Source organism: Filicampus tigris, chromosome 20 (assembly GCF_054856515.1).
Source record: "Filicampus tigris isolate MCC_2025a chromosome 20, RoL_Ftig_1.0, whole genome shotgun sequence".
Classification (NCBI taxonomy): Eukaryota; Metazoa; Chordata; class Actinopteri; order Syngnathiformes; family Syngnathidae; genus Filicampus; species Filicampus tigris.
The window spans coordinates 9124516-9142219 of NC_141236.1; the positions used below are offsets into that span (position 1 = coordinate 9124516).

The window sequence follows — 17704 nt, forward strand, 5'->3', positions numbered from 1 at the left end:
TCACTTTTTTCCCCGTAATATTTCCACTATCATGTTAATGACTATTCTTGTATCTTCACTGTTTTATCAAGCGTGGCCTTCTTTCATTAATCTTATGATTATATTTTAAGAGCATGCGTTTTTTTTTCCCTCTTAATTATATTAATTGTGCAAAATAGAGTGGAAATCGTGTAGCATGGCATTAATATTAATAACTAACCCTTCAATTGTATTTACTCACCATTGATGTAAATTTGGTTTTCTCCGGGTACTCCGGTACTCCCACATTCCAAAAACATGCATGGTAAGTTGATTGGACTCTCTAAATTGCCCCTAGGTGTGATTGTGAGTGCGGATGTTTGTCTCTGTGTGCCCTGCGATTGGCTGGCGACCAATTCAGGGTGTCTCCCGCCTACTGCCCGAAGACAGCTGGGATAGGCTCCAGCACGCCCCGCGACCCTTGTGAGGAGAAGCGGTATCGATAATGGATGGATGGATGGATGGATGGATGATGTAAATATTAACTACAGTATTATGTATAATCGTTGTTTTGGCAGTAAAGCATGGTTGGATTTAAGAATGTGTCTCTGGAGGAGATTAGGGAGTGTACGGCGCTAATATAAAGGGAATGAGGTATCGCAGGATTCCATTTGTCAAGCTCAAGACCTCTTTAGTGTATACGTCAACACAAGGTGAACACTCACTCACTCACACACACACGCACACACACACACACAAGCTGGGACGCACTTATGATTGTCGAGAATGGAATGTTCTGTCTGCAGTCCAGAGCTCAGGGCAGCTGGAAGCAGGACACGGTGTGTGTGTTTGAGTATTAAAGTGTACGAGTGTGTTTGTGTCAGTGTGACCACAGTATAAATAACCACGCTCTCGCTGCAGTGTCAACTGAGGCGAAGCTATGTGTTTATTTGTCAAGTGTAGCAAACGTGTCACCTGTGTGCGTGTTGGAGCCTTGCGTGGCCTGGGAGTCCACCAGTGTTACATTTGAGGACTTTTTACAACAGGCCTGGGGAAGATTTTTTATTTTTTTTTTCAATTAGGAGACATTTTTGTCCTCCGACGGCTTATTAAATGTTTGAAAAAAATTTGCAACATTCATATTATTACAGTTTATGAACATTTGGGGGGGTTGCATTTTTTTTCTTGCCATATTATAAGACTATAAGAATTTTTCCACTTTGTTCACTTTTCCTCCATACTCCGGCTGTATTTTCGTAATCATTATAAGTTTTTATTTTTTGGGGGATAACGACTGTCATATTACTTAATTCTTGTCAGAGTGAGTGAGCCTGATAGAGGGTATGTGTGTGGTGCGTGTGACAGTAAGTGAGTGCGTGTGCGTGAGCGAGTGTGAAAGAGTGTCAGAGTAGCTGAGTTTTTGCATGTGCGCGTGCATGCATAGCAGCTGCACTGTCAAAGCCCAGCACCACAGAAGCCTTTTTGTCCATCAGCAACATGTGGGAACAACCAAAAGCTGTCATGCCAAAAGTGTCCCCCGCCACTCTATCCCCTATTTTGAAGGGCTCTCACGTTTGACTGACGCCGAGAGGTACGAACTCTCATTTGTGTCGCTTTCCAAACGGTGCGCTTTTAGCGGCGGGCCTGCATCAGCTCCCGCCACGCTGGATGGCGTAAAGGTGAAATAAGCGAGCGCGAGGCGGAGCGCTCCCATTGGCCGAGCTGGCTTCCCACACTCGCTCCTAATTGGATGTAGCCGTGCGAGCTGCGGCGGCGGCGATTGGCTGAGGGGAATTGGATTGAGGAGCAGTCGGGAGGGGTCCTGAGAAGGTGTTGCAGTGTGTTTCATCAGCCAGCAACAGCACATAGCTCACTTTAGACATATGCAGACGAGGACTTTCTTCTTCTCTGGTTTTAGTGTGTCATGACTCAAGAGGTGGAACCAGGCACTCTACTTTCTTTTTTTATCTAGGCTCCAGGATTTGAGGATCTATGTGTTAAAGCCAGGTCCCCTGATTTAAAGCCACAGCATGCAATAATTTGGCCTCAAAGTAACTGCTGGAAAATTATTGTGATTAACATATTTCACATTACCACGGCAACCCAATGGACCGCCTAGTTTTGTCATTTGTGATTTTGTCGGATCAGACAGGACACTTTATGTTGTGCTAGCACTAGCCTTTATGCTAACATTGTATTGGCACCAGGATTTGACTTTGAATTGTATTTTTACAATTCTATCCATCTGTTCATTAATATCGCAACTCAAATGTTGAACTGATGTGTATAGTTAAAGCAGAACTGTGTAACAATTTGTCCCTAAAGTAACACTTTTGGACACCGCATTGTAATACGTACAGAATCTCTTGCATTCCCATGCTGACCCACTTGATCACCTATTTTCGCAGGCTACAATATTGGTGGCCCTGCCTGGACACCTCTCATGCTGTCTTATTAGCCCTTGCACTTACATTTGTATCGCATTTTCCCTTATTTCTACTTAAATTCCTGATTTGGATGCAGAATTTGACTTGAAATAACATTTTATGCTACTGTCCGTGTCTAGACTTGGCCACGGTATCAAATTATTTGACCGAGCCGGTGACCTCAGTCTCTGTTGCACTTTCAACACCTGACGCAAAGCACGCTATCATGTATTATGTAAACTTGCGGGAATAATCTGAGGCGAATGTCAACACATGCCGCACCGCATGCTAGCTGGGTCAAACGCACGCATTGTGTAACTTAAGGTATTAAAAAAAAAAAGAGGTGCTATATGGCACTTATGGCATACTTTATATTAAGGCCAGCCACAGCTTTTGATCTCTACTGTGTTTAAAGCAGGGAGAGGGGGTCTTTATATTGTGGATTTGTACCTAGCAGGTGGATGTGGAATGTATTTTCCGCTATGAACTGTTGTATGTGAAGTTTATAGTGCGTCATTTAGCATTGGATGCCGTAGGCATGAACCGGAGCTGCTGTCTCACTGAGCTCTTTTTATTAATGGCCTTTGGGAAATAGCCCAGATGAGCTATACCGTAGTATGCAACGCACACAAACACACACACACACACACACTCAAAGTAATAGGTTTACTGAAGACTGAGCAACGTATTTTGGACTTTTGCACTGAAATATCAGAAAACGGCAAAATTCCACTTGCGTATGCCATTAGTGTGTTCCTAATATTTTATCCACTGCGGTCTTGTCTTTGTCAAGGATTTAGGGAAGGATTTTTGTGTCATTGACATCAATAAAGCTAGTGGAATATTTCACCGAACAGGGTTTGTGTGTGTGTGTGTGATTTTTTTTTTTTTTTTTTTTTTTTTTCTAACGCTAACGCACACCATGTGCTCTCTCAGCACCTCTTCCGCACACTTTCACTTTTCACCACGTGTCAGTCACAGATGTTTCCTCCAATACTTAGTTTTTTTTATTCCTCACATCATTCTGCTACTACGACATGGAGTGACAAGAATACATTTTTCGCCATTATAAAACATTTAATTGCGATAAGGGAAACTAAAATAAGGTTTAAGCATTCGCTCTCTGGAGAGGGAACTAGAAGCAATACTGCGACGCAACGCTGCCATTTACTGGCATCTGTTTGTCATTACAGTTAACTGGAAGCTTGAATTTCACAGATAACCTAGGCAAGACCCTCTTGTATGCCTGCCCGTTGAAAAACGTGCGTGAAATGCATATATACGTCAATGACAGTAAACGGTTGACAAAAACGTCAGTGAATGTGTTCATAATTTCATTTATGTCATCCTGATATCGTGACAGGCAGACAATCCCTATCCTATGTGTCACGGTACATTTCATATCTGTTCTATGGTTCTCATCACACTTTTCCCCATTGCTCGCACTGCTACACTTGTGTAGTGGAAGCCCAAAATAATAATTAAAAAAAAACAATCTTCGGATATTTTGAATCATTAGACCAATCCCATTACGTCCCCATGTAGCTCATGTTAGCTCATAAATAGCCGAGTATTTATTTTTAGTTATATTTCGCAAACAGCTGCCCCTCCCATGTGTGACTTGCTAAGAAGGATGTATATAGAGTATGTAGTGTATCGTGTGTGTGTGTGTGTGTGTGTGTGTGTGTGTGTGTGCGTGTGCGCGTGTTAAAATGTTGGAAAATCAGACAACATTATGTCATGCCTCAAGAGATACTGCCAAAGGATATACACTGGTCTCCCTGGTATCTCATCTTACCTCATTGCATCGACTATACTCCAACACACACACAACCCTCATAAACACGCGTAACGGTCCAGCATTCCTCATCAACGGCAATTCTTTTATGGATTTGCGTCAGACAAAGTGCACACTGCTCCAGCAAAAACTTGAATTTATTGTCTCAAAAACACTGCGGACATAATACTTTCCACTTGACCACCTTAAACGCACAAATATGCGTGCATATCCACGCAATGTTCAAACACACAAACCCACAGAGAGCAGAAAAAATGTTAAGACTCTGCCCACACCCTACATTGAAAAAAGAGGATCATTTAAACCCACTGTTGTTCCTTTTGTGAGTGTACTGCCAATCCAAACCAAACACAGGAAAGACGGGATAGCTTCATGGAAAACAAGGTTGTGATTTTGACTTTTTGCCCGTTTGAACCCGGGACCGCGTGATGACGTTAAGCTATACATCGGCGCAGGAAAACGCGCAACCCTCATTTGGAAGACTTGCTTTAAATGGGAAGAATTAACATTGCTTAAAGTCCCTCAGGTCCTGCAAGGGTTATGCGTTTGCGAGGGAAGGGAGGGGGGAATGGAAAAGGAAAAAATGGGAAAAATTATAATGAATTTCCCAAAGTGCTTCAGTAGCTTGTGGCACAGGAAGACAAGAAAGAAACTGTGTCACATTCCACAGAGGATTGATGTCAAGGAATGCACTTGGCTTTTCCCCTGCGTCAATTTCAGTGTAAACTAGCAAAAAAGGAGGTGTGCTGGTGTGATTTGATGACATTTTCCTGTCAGTGTCATTCAACAAGCTTGAATTTCTCCTCACGCTATGTAATCTGACTCAAGAGTATAAAATGTTTGTTCCACAACAAAAGAGTCATAAGATGGCTTCATTTTGGTTGTTTGAATATGTGTCATTATTATCTGATTCTTGACGAGTTTAGTAGAATTTGGGAAAGTAATGAGCACTAAGCAAACTTATTTTGGAATAAAGTCAGAGTCGTATTGAACTCATAAAAAAGTCGTGTCACAAATTTTCTCAGGACAAAAAACATCATATAATGAGAACGAAGTCGTAATGATACAAGACTATTTTACACCAAAAATATAACACGACGAGAATAAAGTCGTAATATTTGAGGGGGAAAACTGCAATATTATGCTGTCCAAACGTCCACGCAAGCCCTCAGGCAAATGTCTTGAGTTGCTGTGTCTCTCGACACCTGCCCATCACAAAGTTGAATTGAAGTAGCGTTGTCAAGCCGGTGTTTACCATTTAACAAAACAAAACAAAACAAGTCATGCTCGACAACATTGACGCTCATGTGCTCCTAATCTCCCAATAAGCTACTGGGTAGTCCATGGGAAGAGAAGCTGGGACTTTATCGATAGGCGGTGGCACGCGCAAGCACACATGATCTGTTGCTGAATATTCCCCTTACGCAACAAAGGGACCCTTTGTTCATAATTCGGCAGAAGCTTGATCATAGATCACTGTCCCTCTTGTCTTTCTCAACACAAAGGCTGCGGTACACACAACACAGACATCAGCTCTAACCGCTGCACTTTTGTTCATCCCTGTCTGTTTAGTACAAACAATGGACGTCTTGCTTTGTTGTGTGTCAAATCCCCAAGAACAACTGCTTACAACAAAGTGCTTCTCAATGGCAGTGATTCATTAAAACACAACCGGAGGTGGAAAAAGTACTCACGCTCTGTACTTAAGTTGAAGTACAGATACTTGTGCTAAAAAAGACGAGTACTGATTCGCGAGTAGTCACTACGTTTCCATGCAGTCAATATTCGGGTTCAAGTCAAAATTCCGATTTCTGAAACGTTCTGAATATCTCGTTTACATGATTGAGCGGACAGAGTTGCTCCGGCATTTGAATAAGCCACTGTGTATGGCGACACAAGGCGTCATGACTCGAATGGACGTCATTTCCGCTTGTTACTTTCAACTGTCAATAAAACACTTGATATTCATGTCACTGACCACATGAATGAAGCAGTCGGTTTCCTCCTCGCTCCAAAAGTGTGCTTTTGTGCTGCGTCTTTTTTTTATTTGCCTTTTTCGCCCTCCTCTCCTCGTTCTCATCCACTTCTCAGCAGTATTGCTAACTACAGAATCTTATGCTCTTTATCTTAAAGTATTTTCGTTTTTTTATACAAAGTATTTTGACATGAATTTCGACTTTAATGGTGAAATCCAACATACGCGGAAATTCTTATTTCAATAAAGTAAGGAGAAGAAAGTACTCATGATGGTAGCAGCAGAATGAATTCTGAAGTCGACAAAACTGCTCCGTCGGGCAATTTATGGAAAAATGCAACCTACGGTAACTAATCAGGAGAATCTTCATCATGCAACGAGACAATGACCCAAAACACACTGCCAACACAACAAAGGACTTCATCGGGGGGAAAAGTGGAAGGTCTTAGACTGGCCATGAAAAATTTCCATCGCTACTCCCACCACCGAACACAACCAATATTGATTGGTTAGTGAGAGTCATAGATGAAGTAATGACCAATTCCCATTTTGTGTTGCAGAACTCCATCCGGCACAACCTTTCACTGCACAGCCGCTTCATCCGTGTCCAGAACGAAGGCACGGGCAAGAGTTCCTGGTGGATGATCAATCCGGACGGAGGAAAAGGCGGCAAAGCTCCCCGCCGCCGTGCCGTCTCAATGGACAACAGCAACAAGTATACCAAATCCGCCCGCGGCCGCGCCGCCAAGAAAAAGGCCGCTCTGCAAGCTGCGGCCGCAGCGGGCGACACCAACGGCGAGATTCCCTCAGGACTGTCCAAGTGGCCGGGGAGCCCAACGTCACGCAGCAGCGAGGAGCTGGACGCCTGGACGGACTTCCGCTCCCGCACTAATTCCAACGCCAGCACTCTAAGCGGCCGTCTTTCGCCCATCCTGGCCAACCCGGAGCTGGACGAGGTCCCAGATGACGAGCCCCCTCTCTCGCCCATGCTGTACTCCAGTCCCGGCAGAGCTTTGTCTCCTGGTAACGTGGCCAACGGAAAGGCCGCACCCGCTGAGCTGCCCCGTCTGGCGGACCTGGCCGGGACAATGAACCTGAACGACGGACTCACAGACGAACTGATGGACGAGCTGGATAACATCAACTTGATGACACCCCCTTCGGTCCAAGTCCCTTCGAACGGGACCTCAGGGTTCGCTTTTGTCCCTAAATCCAACGGACTGGGCTCACCTTCCCCCAACACTTCACCCTCGTCCAACTCTTCTTCCAATAGTGGAGGAAACTACAGCAACTCCATCTTTGGCTCCCACCCGCCGGGCTCCTCCCTGCGTCCGTCCCCCATGCAAACCATCCAGGAGAACAAGCAGACGTCCTTCTCCAGCATCAGCACTTCGCGCTTCGGCAGCGTGACGCTACAGGACCTGCTCAACTCCGACAGCCACAGCGACGTCATGATGACCCAGTCGGACCCGCTCATGTCGCAAGCCAGCGCCGCAGCCATCGTGTCCCAGAACTCCCGCCGCGGCCTCATGCTCCGCAGCGATCCCATCATGACATTCGGCACAGGAGTCCAGGGCAGCCAGGGGGAGATGCTCCAAAGCAACAACCACAATCAAAGCTCCGTGAGGTCCGTCAACAGAGGCCTGAATTTAGCCAACGAGGTGAACGCTTTGGCTAACGCCAAGCAGCAGCTCCTGCTTTCACCTTTGGGAGGAAATGGGTCTTCCTCCATGCAGATTGACACTTCCATCTTCCTGAACGGGGCGGTGAGCAACAGTGGGGGAGTCTGCCAGGATCGTTTCCCCACAGATCTGGACCTGGACATGTTTAACGGCAGCCTGGAGTGCGACATGGACTCGATCATCAGGAACGAGTTGATGGATGCCGATGGACTGGACTTTAACTTTGACTCTCTGGTCAACATGAATGGAGTCAGCAACTTCACAAGCGCCAAGCAGGCTTCTCAGAGCTGGGTACCCGGCTGAAGAGGATGCACATGGTAAGTCTGATCCTCTATCTTAGGAACTGTGACAGAATTGTGTTTTTTTACGAGCCTCCGTCTGCAATACCATGCTTCCCGGCGACGTCATTTCAGTTCACATCATGCTCCTGCTGAAATGAGGTGATGGCAAAATTTGCTAACAGAACTCGGTTTATGGTACAGTAAACATGATACGGACTGAGCAATGCCGCAAAATGGCTTAGCTTTACTAGAATCCCGCGTCGCTTTGTGGCCAAAGGTCCTGGTTGGTTATTGCGCTGTAAATAGTTAGTCCTTCTTGCGGGGATGCAACATGCTGGTGGTTGTAATGTCTGCGGTTGTTCTTCGTCTTATAGTTCTTTTTCTTCTTCTTCCACTTCCAGTTAGCATATCGTTGCTTGTATCCATTTCTTTCATTTTTACAGTGAAGGGGTTTCCGCGTTACAGACAGCCCATTAACGTGAACATTTTTTTTTTTTTTAAATAACAACATTGGACAGATGTGTATTTCACAGGACAGCGGCAATATACTTTTGGTGCATTACTTCATGTGGAAAAAAGGTTGTGGTAATGCACAGAAAGTCAACACGATTAGGGAATGGAGATTTTTGGCGCCAGTACAAGCTCTAATTTTGATATCCAAGTCAAACCTGATTATAAGTCACAGGACCAGCCAAACTATGAAAAAAGTGTGACTTTTAGTCCCAATCTTACATTACCCTGACAAATAAATGGCTTACAGATGAACATATACATGTACATATACACATGCGGTGAAGATTCTCTGTAACTTTCCTGAACGACCCATGCTCAACTTAGCTCCTTCCAGACATACAAAGCTTTTCTCTCAGTCAAGATGTATCACTTCAACATGCTTACCTGTCACCAATTACTACTTTCAGAGCTTTAGTACCTTCTTGCGGCGTCTTAGAGTATTAAAGACTCTAGGGCCTGACCGATTAATAGGCCGGCCGATTTAATCAGCTGAGATTAGATCTTTTAAAATGGGCAGATCTTTGCCGATTTTATTTTATTTTATTTTGAACACATTATAACAATATTCAAGCAAATCCCTCACTCCCAAAATATTGGCTTATTTTTGCCAATTTTTCTGTTTTGTAAAGTTAAACAAATACGAAAGGACAAAGTAATATAAACAGTCAAATATTCTGCCTGTAATTGTTACTATTGTGTTAAGGGATCAAAAAAAGTTATTTTATTCATTAAATATTTCTTTAATCAATCAGCCCATTAATCTGTTATCAGAATGTTATTCAGCCCAAGATCTGAATCGGTTGGGCTCTAATAGAGAGAGCACAAAAAAAACCTCATATAATCATATCTGTTTTTTTCTTCTCCCCTCCGCAGGTTTGAAGTGCATATCACAAGAGCAAATCTGACACACGCCCCTTTTTTGCCAACACCAGCCATCAGCACAACATTGAATACCAACCTTGTGTTTACACGACGAACACTTGTCTCGGGGAAAGGATCTGCCGGACTTTTAAGCGATCCAACCCCTCCTGGATCGAAGAGCCTCCTGTGAAACAATAACAAAAACAACAAGAGAAAAAGTCACAAAAACTCTTGAATTATGCAAGTTTGCTTGTGTGTAAGGCTCTCAAAGAGACACTGCTCATCAGGTGGGACTGCAAAGACGAATAAGAAATGGAAGCACGGCGTGCTTATACCTATTCAAACAAAAAAAACTCCAGTGGAGGAGCCGTGTAAATCTGATCCAGTGCGTTTTTTTTCCCGGGGATGGTGTATTTACTTCTGCTCTCCCCTCCCGTGATTTTTTTTTTTTTTTTTTTTTTTTTAAATGTTAAGTGTTTGTTATTGGGATTTTCCGTTACAGTACGTGAAATATAGCGCCTCGTGTGTGCACTTCACCACTATTGCCACGCACTTCCTACAAATGGCTTGAACGGAAAAGTTTCCATGACTACATGTTGAATCTTTTACCTTTTTTTTTTTTTTTTCTAAAGCAGACACAAAAAAAACAGGAAGAAAATCTCACTTGTGGGTATTTGTACAGTTCGAGCTTTTAAATGTGTTTATCACAGCATATAATGTAGCGAGAAAAAAAAAAAAAAGTGAATATATGTGTTCTATCGATGTGAACATTTCCACAGCATTACAGGTGCTATGTAAAACAGTGTTGAATCTTGTCCTCGGAGCACCTCGTGCGTTTTATTTCGTTTAGTTTAGAATTTTGTGCAGTTTTGACCCTCGACCTGCGAAACGACTCAAGAGCCGCGGCCACTTGCGCGGCAGGGAGAGGCTGACCCCGTGCATGATGGGAGAGGGGTTAGGTGTGTGTGTGTGTGGGGGGGGGGGGGGTGTTCATTCCTCCAGAAGCCATTTCTGTCCTCCAGTAAAACAATAAGCTTTCTCTTCTGTAAGTTGCCAAATTACTTGAATCAAGCAGTAGGATATGCTGGCAGCCAAAATCACAGCACTCATATGCACATAATGTCCAAACACACACACAGATTAAAAGACATACAAGGGATGTGTGTGGAGCGCTGTCGTCATCAGTTTGTGGGGATTTTTTTCAGAATGCATATGTATAGAAACACTCAGGGGGTGGGAAGCAGGGAGGGCGAGGGCGTGATCTAAAGGTATTTTCATTCAAATAAACATTTCCTTGATTAAATGTAACGGTGATGCTTTGTGAACTTGTAACCTGTGAAGTTTTTGGGCCGTCAAGGAAGTCGCTTTTGGCCACACTGAAATTAGATATGAATAGAGACGTGATTTCAATAAAGTTTGAATCTTGCGAGAAAAAGTGGCCATTTGAGGGAATGAAGTAATAAAAAGTGCTAAAGGTATACTTTTGTTAGGAGGAGTTTATTGTAATTGCACAAATGTCTATATTTGTTGCTGCGAAGCACAGTGGCTCTTGCATTAACGTTTGCATGAATTTTGAGATTTGTGTGTCAAAAGGACGTTTTATCTCATACCAGTCGGACGTTTTTCTCGTGAGAAGACTGCTTTCTTCTTGGGAAAATACAAGATTTTTTTCTTGAGTTTTGAGTAGTTTCAAGAATGTCGCGTCTAAGATTATGACTTTTTATTCAGAAGAACTTTTTTTAATTAGGCCTTTAACAGGACATTTTCTCATGACATTAACTTTTTTTGAGAAAGAACTATGGTGAATAGATAGTATTTAATTGGCAAAACAAGCCAACTTCTCCCCCCAAAAAATTTTTATTCTTTAAAAAAAAAAAAAAGACTTTTCTCATAAGATTGCCACTTTTTTTATTAACTCTTGAAGTTATAAAATTTTCCCCAAAATACAATTTTGCTTGAGAAAATACAAAAACTTTTTTTAAATTCCTCAACAATGTGCTATTTTATTCTTGTGAGAATACAACTTCTTTTTTTTTTAAGCTTATGACAACTTTTCTCTAAAATCAAATATTCTTGTAAATTGCTACTTTTTCCCAAGATAATCCAAATTTATTCATGTATATTTTTCAGCGTGGCTCAACGTCCATTTATTTGCCATTGAATTACAGTATATCTCATTTCTTTTCTCTTTTTGGGGCACATGCACACATCGACATGTCCAGTGCTCCTGCAAACTACTCCGCGCGTCTGTTTCTTTGCGTCACCTACGCCGCCCCCCACCTCCTGCACACATTTGACGTATTTCTGCACTATGAGCTCTGTGTGTGTGAAATGCATTTTACTCACCGTACGTCCTCGTCGTACTTGACCCTTGTGACCTCGCCATGGTAGAGTTGAAGAAACGTTCTGACGTGTCAGGTAGAAGGGAACACTGTTGCCAGAAAATGCATCCTTGAAGCAGATTGTGTAACCGTTGTTGTAGCATCTGAGGCCCTGGGGTGAGGGGAAAAGTGACATGAAGGCGTTGGCCCCACTGTGTATAATAATGTACAGATGTGTATATATACATTTATATATATAAAAAAAATATATATATATATATATCGCCAAGGCAGAGGAGTGTGAGTGAGTGCGCAGTTTTTAAGGATTACATGCACGACGAGCAAGCTGTAACCACTCAACTCATTGCAACGGTGCCGTCCCTTGACAGCAATTCTAATACAAAGATGACACCTTGTTAGCGTTCAGACAACAGTGTCTGTATTTGCTAAATCAACAGCACTTAAACCATCCTCTGACTTTACTGAGCTTGTTATTGTGTATTAGAAGACAAGAACTCCTCTGTGTTCAGTGTCTGTTTTTTTTTTTAAATACACTGACTGTACAAAATGTAAGGAACACATTTGTTTGGGTTGCCGGAGCGTTGACGTTTTGTCTGCTTCGTTCATTCTCCTTCCACACACAACTGCAGTGCACATTTAAAGAAAAAAAAAAAAAAAAAAAACATCAAGCGACAAGACCACTAAAAATCGTAATCACCTTTTTTGTATTTTTGTAAAAAGGCTCCCTTCCATACGCCCTCTGTCCAACTTTGTCCTGTATTATTAATCTTCTCGATGTTGATGTTAGTGGGTATTCTTCCTGTGTTCTCATTTTTTTTCTGGAACTGTAATCTAGTTTGTATAAGAAATGGTGCACATGTAAATAAAGCTTGGTGAGGCTCCACATGCTCGTTGTTGCTCTTTTTGTCAGTGCTCCCTTTTATGCACCAGAAACAGCCGCTTTCAAATTGTACGTGGGTAAAATGTTAAACTGTTTCAAATACTGCACAGACATGTTCAATTGACTTTTCAATTGCTTGTATACACCATTGAAACCGTCTGTCTACAGTATTTCTAAAACCGTGTCTGTGAGCGATCCGTTCTGGACCCTCGCCACACAGTGACGTAATAGTGACCTGATCAGCTAGGATGGGTGAAGATCCAGAGCCACTTACAAGTGACTACACCGTCTGAAACGCAAATTACGAGGAGTCACTTCGATGCAGTCAGAGATCATCCCTCACAGGTGAGACGGCCTTGCTGTCTTGTCAAAAACCACAAGGTAAGCAGAGCTGCAGTGGGTTTTGTTGATGCTGATGCTCTTAGGTTCTAAAAAGCGGCATATACTTGATCGCTCTGCGATGAGGATTTGTGAACGTGGTTGTGTACTTATTATGCCGGCTGAATTTGGGAGTGAGTGTTGAAAAGTCACTCAAAGACTCACTGTGCAGCAGTGAAAAGGGCAAAAAATGTCTCGTCCGTCTCATGTTGTTTCACACAAGCCGACTGCTTTTTTTTTTTTTGTTCTTTTTGTTGCACCTCCTATTCATCTCAGAAGATAAATCACTTTGGTGTGTGTTGGTGAGTGGGGGGGGGTTACACCATGAGAGTGACTCCGTGTTCCTCTCACGTTCCTGGAAATCCTCTTACACAATGTTTGTTTGTGGAAGGCTGTGCTCAACAAGAGCAGAAATCCAGAAACACTTTTTTTTTTTTTCCCAAATAAGCAAAGAGATTTTGTGTAACCTCAGTACACATTTGTCCAACCTCTTATTCAAGCTTCAGATCAATGATGAAGCCTGAAAGTATATATTCACTATACCGCCTCAAACGTATTTACTCAACTGCAGAGAGTACCAGGCATTTACTATTTGATGGCGGCCTTCATATTCATACAAATGCTTGAGTAAAAGTGGAGAACTCACTTAGGGAATGTGGAACCGCCTCACGTTAACCGTTTCTCCTTTGGTTCTGGCTTCCTCATCAATAATGCAGTGCAGCTGGAGGCGGAGCGAATTGTTCCCTACTTAAGTTTCCACACCGTGACATAGAATAAGACACATCTGCCTGAACACAATGTCCCGAGCAGACAAGTTCCGACACCTCAAATTTGCACTTGCTGTACGGCTGTAAGACAGCGCCGATATTTGGATTTTGTTGTTTTGTAAATGACTATTAGCGCTCAGGCCTAAATACACATTCTTATTGCTATTGTTTTAACAAATTAAGAAAAAAAATTGTAATCTGTCAATCAATCTTTTCAATCTATGTCAATCATATTTTTTCCATTGAGATGTATGTATATATATATATATATATATATATATATATATATATACATATATACTGCACACACATCAGTCTCTCTATGTCTATCTATCAGTTTATCTATTGATCCGTCCATCCAAGCGGTTATCTATCTACATGCTGAAGCCTGACAACTGAGTCAGTCGCGTCTTTGTGCTGTGAGTGTCGTGCACGCGCATGCTAGATTGCTGCAGTGGGATGATGTCATCCGTGTATCGGCTGACTGTAACAGAGCACAGTGGAGGGTGCTGATTGCAAGAGCGCGTGCAGCACGACGTTCGCGCTCGCGCCAGACAAAGTGACACCGTTCGCTCCACAGGAGCATGTTTCCCGCGTTCGTTCCAACCCCCCAACCCCCCCCGTCGGAGCATCGCATCCAGCGCGAGTGTGAGGATGCGATGCGCCGTATTGGTGTGAAAAGTGGCAGAGGTGAGGTGCGATGAAATGACAGAAATACAGCGTGTGGAGGGGAAGTGAGAAATGCTGGTATGAGCCAGGAAGCGGCGTGTCAGAAGGTGCTAGAGTGACATTTTAAAATAACCATGAGATGTGCTGCTACTGTGTGTTAACATTTTCAAAACGCGGTAAAAAAAATCCCGACTTCCACACCTCCTCTGGCTTGAGGGCCTCGGCGTGTGACGCTATGATGTATGCACACTGGCTACAGGCCACTATAGAATTTACTGTACCATCACAAGCTGCTTCTTATTAGAGGTGCGGCGTCTAGAGGTGTTATGATTTGTGTGTGAAGATGGCGCCACAGATCTATCACATGTTGTATCTCCAACTTTATCTTTTCAGCTCCCCATCCCCCAGCTGCCAGTGACAATTAAGCCCCCATGCACATGGGGTCACGGTCACAGCGCACCACACATCAATATAACTTCTAAGGACGCACACAAAGAGGGATTTCATAGTGGTGCTGTAGGCGGCCTGCGTGCAATCACTGATGCCGTGCAAGCGTGGAGTGAATTACAGCCCGCGCTCGCCATTAAAACCGGCAGACAGAGCGCATACACACTTTCATCACTCTCATTCTTCACCTTTACTGCGTTCCTCTCGTCTCTGGCTGTTAAGTCAAATTGGGTGGATGGTGTGCAAGCAAGCCAGGGAGACAAAGAACGAGCTAATGTGTCGCAAAGAATGAGTCGACACTGACTATTACCTACTAATGCTAACGCAAGCAGGAGTCGCAGAACAAATGGCCTTCACTTTAGTTTCGCATGATGATTTTTTTTTTTTTTGTGGTTGATGCTAACACGAGACTAGTCCGTAGTTTAACATGCTCAGTTTTCACTAACATATCCGGTGACACCAGGCTGTTAGCATTCACTGTTAATGCTAACGCAGGTGTCTCAAGATAAGGCTGCTTGTCACTCATATACTGTATTGCTATTTTCTTTTGCATCCTTAATTTTATTTCTTTTTTTTCATATTATCATAGTTGTTTCTGTAATTATTTGTCGAGAGACACTTGTTTTCCTTTTCCTGCTTTTTTGTATTTTGACTGCCTTTTCGTCTTCACACTTCCTCTGTCTCAGCCAATCGGCTCTCTAGCTTCCTGCGAGGTCGTCTAACCAAATCGTTTATTGTTCTTTAAACTTACTGTTACTTTTTTTTTCCTTTTTGTTTTCCCCAGTCGGAGCGCAATCTCATCATAACGTGAGGAGCCTTCACCGCATCTGTGTTGCATATGTCTTTGTTTTCTTTCTTCTTTTTTCTCGTGTGCATCTGTGTGTTTATGTTCACGGACACTAAAACATGTGGCTTTGCTATCATGCTTTGTTTGCTAGGACCTGTGTGTGTGTGTGTGTGTGTGTGTGCGTCTCCCATGTGTTTTTCTCCTTAGGAAATATGAATAGTGCATATGAACCTTCACCACCATCAAAAAAGTATTCATTAACTCGAGGAAAAATATTTTAACATTCTTAACTATCATCCGTTGCATTGGTTCGGATTTGAGATCAGCATACCTTTTGAGTTGAAGATAAAGATCCGGGGGTGAAGCTCAGCTTGTCACGTCAGTTGTGAGGGAGAGAAATGCCAACTCGTTGGAAGTCGGACAAGTTTAGGCACCTGACACTCGAACGGGCTATATGTCTGAAAACAAAAGTTGAGGTAGTTAGCAGAAAGTGAGAAAAGATGATGCAGTTTATGGAGTGAATGGCGAATGCCAAGTAATAAAGCCAGTGACATTCAACTATGAGTCTCATCAATCAGGGCACATTTCATTTCTTTATATCTGTAAATCAATTACTATTTTGCCATCAAAAGCTCATTACTCAGTCAAGCCAACTTTTTTTTCTGGTAAAAGACGACAGTTTACTCTTTCTTTTGATAGGGTCGGTGCTTACATTGTCTGAGAACAGAATATTCAGTGGGTCTTGAAATATTAGTCAAGATGCTCCGAATCAGCTGGCAATATGGGAAACACTGCTTTGAAAACAATCCTGAGGTGGTCCGGTCTCCCCATTTGAGCCTCTGACCGGTTGCCAGGGAGGCGCATCACCTTCCCTCATGATTTTACCAGATTCAGCAGTGACGCCAGTTGTGCTTCATCTCAAGCACCACTTTTGTCATCCCACATGATTGACAAGTCTTACTATTGGTGTGTATTGGTGACAATGGCATGAAGCATCTCCCTCCCCATTCCAATTGGCCGCTAGGCTGCACAGCGACACCCTGTGATTGGCCAAGCAGGACATACACTCCCGGACAATCGGGTTCACTGTATCCATGAGACGAAAGCATGTCCAGCAATTTAAATCTGTCAAGACAGTTCAGTGAGTAGATGGGGGTAGTTTCATGAGTAGACGGCCGATGATGTTTTAAAGGAGTCAGAACGTCCACGTGTGGAAAGGAGACTCACAGAAAAACATGAGATGGTCCAACACCTGCATTTTGGAGTCGACGCAATGCATTTTAATCAAATTTGACTTCAATACACAAAGCGCACAACATGACGATTAGGGTCAATTGGTCTTCGTTGTTGCACTGGAGTTTACCTCGAGGACCAAGATGGACAATAACCAGGAAAAAACTCAACTAAGTATGCGGCCATTTTGCGTCCATTTTTTTAATTGCCGACACAAAATGGCAGACAACTCTGCAAGCTAAACAGGCGACTACATTTTCTTAAGATGAAATCTAAACTTACGGCTTTTTGCTTTTAGACTTTTTTGTACGTGAGCAGGATTGGAGAAGTTTTAAGTACAATTATTGTCTTTTGTTTGTTTTATTTTTGACATTCATCAAACTGTCTGAACGCATGCTTTGGCTTTTATAACCATTTTGTCTGTGACAAAAGATGAATCAATGTTTAAAGTTAGTAGTTGTTAAAAGATTGTTTTGTTTGTGTTTGGCAGGTGGCAACACAAATGACTACTATGCTTAAAAACGGAGGCAGTGATTGACCAAAGATGATTGCCTTCCTCAACTACCCGGATGTGTGTCACAGTAAATTGAAATTGAATTTGGGGTGGTAAATGTTAAGTTATTGAGTTCACGAGAATACAATTGTAATTGTAACACCCGAATGTCAAAATGAACACACAACAGTGATACAAGCAGCAACTAGTTTTC

General features: G+C 42.8%; 1 protein-coding gene and 2 long non-coding RNA genes across 7 annotated transcripts in view; 2 read left to right on the plus strand and 1 right to left on the minus strand.

Annotated features, from left to right (window-relative positions):
- Positions 1-12719, plus strand: part of foxo3b (forkhead box O3b) — a 43132-nt gene extending 30413 nt beyond the window's left edge. Inside the window, exons 2-3 of the mRNA XM_086017930.1 lie at positions 6718-8156; positions 9507-12719. Of these exons, the coding sequence (XP_085874056.1) occupies positions 6718-8142 (1425 nt within the window). The 3' untranslated portion in view covers positions 8143-8156; positions 9507-12719. The remainder of the gene's footprint in view (positions 1-6717; positions 8157-9506) is intronic.
- LOC147128194 (uncharacterized) overlaps positions 1-17704 on the minus strand; it is a 74752-nt gene that overhangs the window by 44384 nt on the left and 12664 nt on the right. For all 5 annotated transcript variants that reach the window (XR_015083717.1, XR_015083719.1, XR_015083718.1 and 2 more), the window contains 3 exons: positions 16096-16222; positions 11841-11987; positions 9592-9678 (listed from right to left, as the gene is read on the minus strand). This is a non-coding gene — a long non-coding RNA (uncharacterized LOC147128194). The remainder of the gene's footprint in view (positions 1-9591; positions 9679-11840; positions 11988-16095; positions 16223-17704) is intronic.
- Positions 14428-17560, plus strand: LOC147128196 (uncharacterized). Its single transcript, XR_015083722.1, has 3 exons — positions 14428-14551; positions 15762-15784; positions 17488-17560. It is a non-coding gene; the product is annotated as an uncharacterized LOC147128196 (long non-coding RNA).